Source organism: Danio rerio, chromosome 24, assembly GCF_052040795.2.
Source record: "Danio rerio strain M-AB ecotype USA chromosome 24, GRCz13ab, whole genome shotgun sequence".
NCBI classification, from domain to species: domain Eukaryota; kingdom Metazoa; phylum Chordata; class Actinopteri; order Cypriniformes; family Danionidae; genus Danio; species Danio rerio.
The window spans coordinates 45,195,001-45,197,500 of NC_141044.1; the positions used below are offsets into that span (position 1 = coordinate 45,195,001).

Consider the following 2,500-nt stretch of genomic DNA (forward strand, 5'->3'; position numbering starts at 1 on the left):
TGTGTGTTTGTTTGTGTGTGTGTGTGTGTGTGTGTGTGTGTGTGTTTGTGTGTGTGTGTGTGTTTGTTTGTGTGTGTGTGTGTGTGTGTGTGTGTGTGTGTGTGTGTACCTCACTCAGAATGTGTCCAGCGTTCTTCACGCGCAGCATCTCCGGTGTTTCCTCCAGACTCATCAGGCCTTTCCCTATCACTTCCTGTTCCAGATCTTTACGATACTCTTTCTGTTCACACACACACACACACACACACACACACACACACACACACACACACACACACAGTTAAAAGCCACCCTTTGGTTGAGTGTAGTGTGTGTGCAGCGTGTGGTGGTCATGTGACCTGGCTGATGAGGCTGCTGGCGTTGCGAGCGTTGAGAAACATCGGCGTCAGTTCAGCCTCCAGATGCAGAGACCCCTTCAGCTCACGCTCATACTGCTGACGATACTGCTTCTGCAACACACACACACACACACTCACACTTTTAATTGCACATATACATTCAGCGGCCACTTTATTAGGTACACCTGTCCAACTGCTGCTAATGCACATGTCTAATCAGCCAATCACAGGGCAGCAGCTCACTGCATTTCGGCATGTAGACATGGTCAAGAGGATCTGCTGCAGGTCAGAGCGAGCATCAGAATAAGGAAGAAAGGGGATTTAAGAGACTTTGACCGTGGCATGGTTGTTGCTGCCAGACGGGCTGCTCTGAGTATTTCAGAAACTGCTGATCTACTGGGATTTTCACGCACAACCATCTCTAGGCTTTACAGAGAATGCTCCGACACAGAGGAAATATCCAGTGAGCGGCAGTTCTGTGGGTGCAAATGCCTTGTTGATGAGGCCAGAGGTCAGAGGAGAATGGCCAGACTGGTTCCAGCTGATAGAAAGGCAACAGTAACTCAAATAAGCACTCGCTACAACCGAGCTCTGCAGAAGAGCATCTCTGAACACACAACACGTCCAACCTTGAGGCGGATGGGCTACAGCAGCAGAAGAGCACACCGGGTGCCGCTCCTGTCAGCTAAGAACAGGAAACTGAGGCTACAATTCACACAGACTCACCAAAACAGGACAATAGAAGATTGGAGAAACGTTGCTGCTCTGATGAGTCTCCATTTCTGCTGACACATTCAGATGCTCGGCTCAACAACATGAAAGCATGGATCATCCTGCCTTGTATCAGCGGTTCAGGCTGGTGGTGGTGGTGTAATGGTGTGGGGGAGATTTTCTTTGGGTCCATTAGTACCAATTGAGCATCAACGCCACAGCCTACCTGAGTATTGCTGCTGACCATGTCCATCCCTTTATGAGCACAGTGTCTCCATCTTCTGATGGCTACTTCCAGCAGGATAACGCAGCATGTCATGAAGCTCAATCATCTCAGACTGGTGTCTTGAACATGACGATGAGTTCACTGTACTCAAATGGCCTCCACAGTCACCAGAGCTCAATCCAATAGAGCAGCTATGGGATGTGGTGGAACGGGAGATTGGCATCATGGATGTGCAGCCGACAAATCTGCAGCAACTGTGTGATGCTATCATGACAATATGGAGCAAAATCTCTGAGGAATATTTCAGTAGCTTGCTGAATCTCTGACAACAAGGATTAAGGCAGATCTGGAGGCAAAAGAGGCCTGACCCGGTACTAGTGAGGTGTACCTAATAAAGTGGCCGGTGATTTTATTCACTCATCTTACAGCACACAGACACAGATCTCAAACACACACACACACACACCTCGCTCTGCATCTTCTGTGCTTCCTTTGACACTCTATAGCTCTGTGTGTCCACAAACTCCAGCTGTGTTTTCCCTCTGCTCTTCTCATATTCCTCCTTATATTTCACCTGCACACACACACACACACACACACACACACACACACATACACACACACACACACACACACACACACACACACACACACACACACACACACGCGCGCGCGCACCTCATCAATGTAAATATATCCAGATAACAGAAAGAAATGTTAAACAAATAGAGAAATAAAGTGAAAAGAAACCAAACAGGGCAAAAATGCAAAACAAAATTCAGAAAAGCTATAAATAATATTCAGAACAGAATTATTATTATTATTATTATTATTATTATTATTATTATATTGTTATTATTAAATTATTATTACTATTATTATTATTATATTATATAATGCAAAAATATTATATTATTATTATCAATATGATTATATTATTATTATTATATTATTATTATCATTATTATTATTATATTATAATTATATTATTATTATTATTACCATTATGATTATATTATTATTATATTATTATCATCATTATTGTTATTATTATTATATTATAATATTATTACTATTATTATATCATATTATTATTATATTATTATTATCATTATTATATTATTATTATTATTATTATTATTATTATTATTATTATTATATTATTATCATCATTATTGTTATTACTATTATATTATATTATTATTATTACTATTATTATATTATC

General features: G+C 40.5%; 1 protein-coding gene across 1 annotated transcript in view; it reads right to left on the reverse strand.

The window, feature by feature from the left end:
- Window positions 1-2,500, reverse strand: part of LOC137489732 (uncharacterized) — a 52,884-nt gene that overhangs the window by 11,166 nt on the left and 39,218 nt on the right. The window contains exons 51-53 of the mRNA XM_087310199.1: window positions 1,742-1,849; window positions 339-449; window positions 110-220 (exon numbers count right to left, since the gene is read on the reverse strand). Of these exons, the coding sequence (XP_087166325.1) occupies window positions 110-220; window positions 339-449; window positions 1,742-1,849 (330 nt within the window). The remainder of the gene's footprint in view (window positions 1-109; window positions 221-338; window positions 450-1,741; window positions 1,850-2,500) is intronic.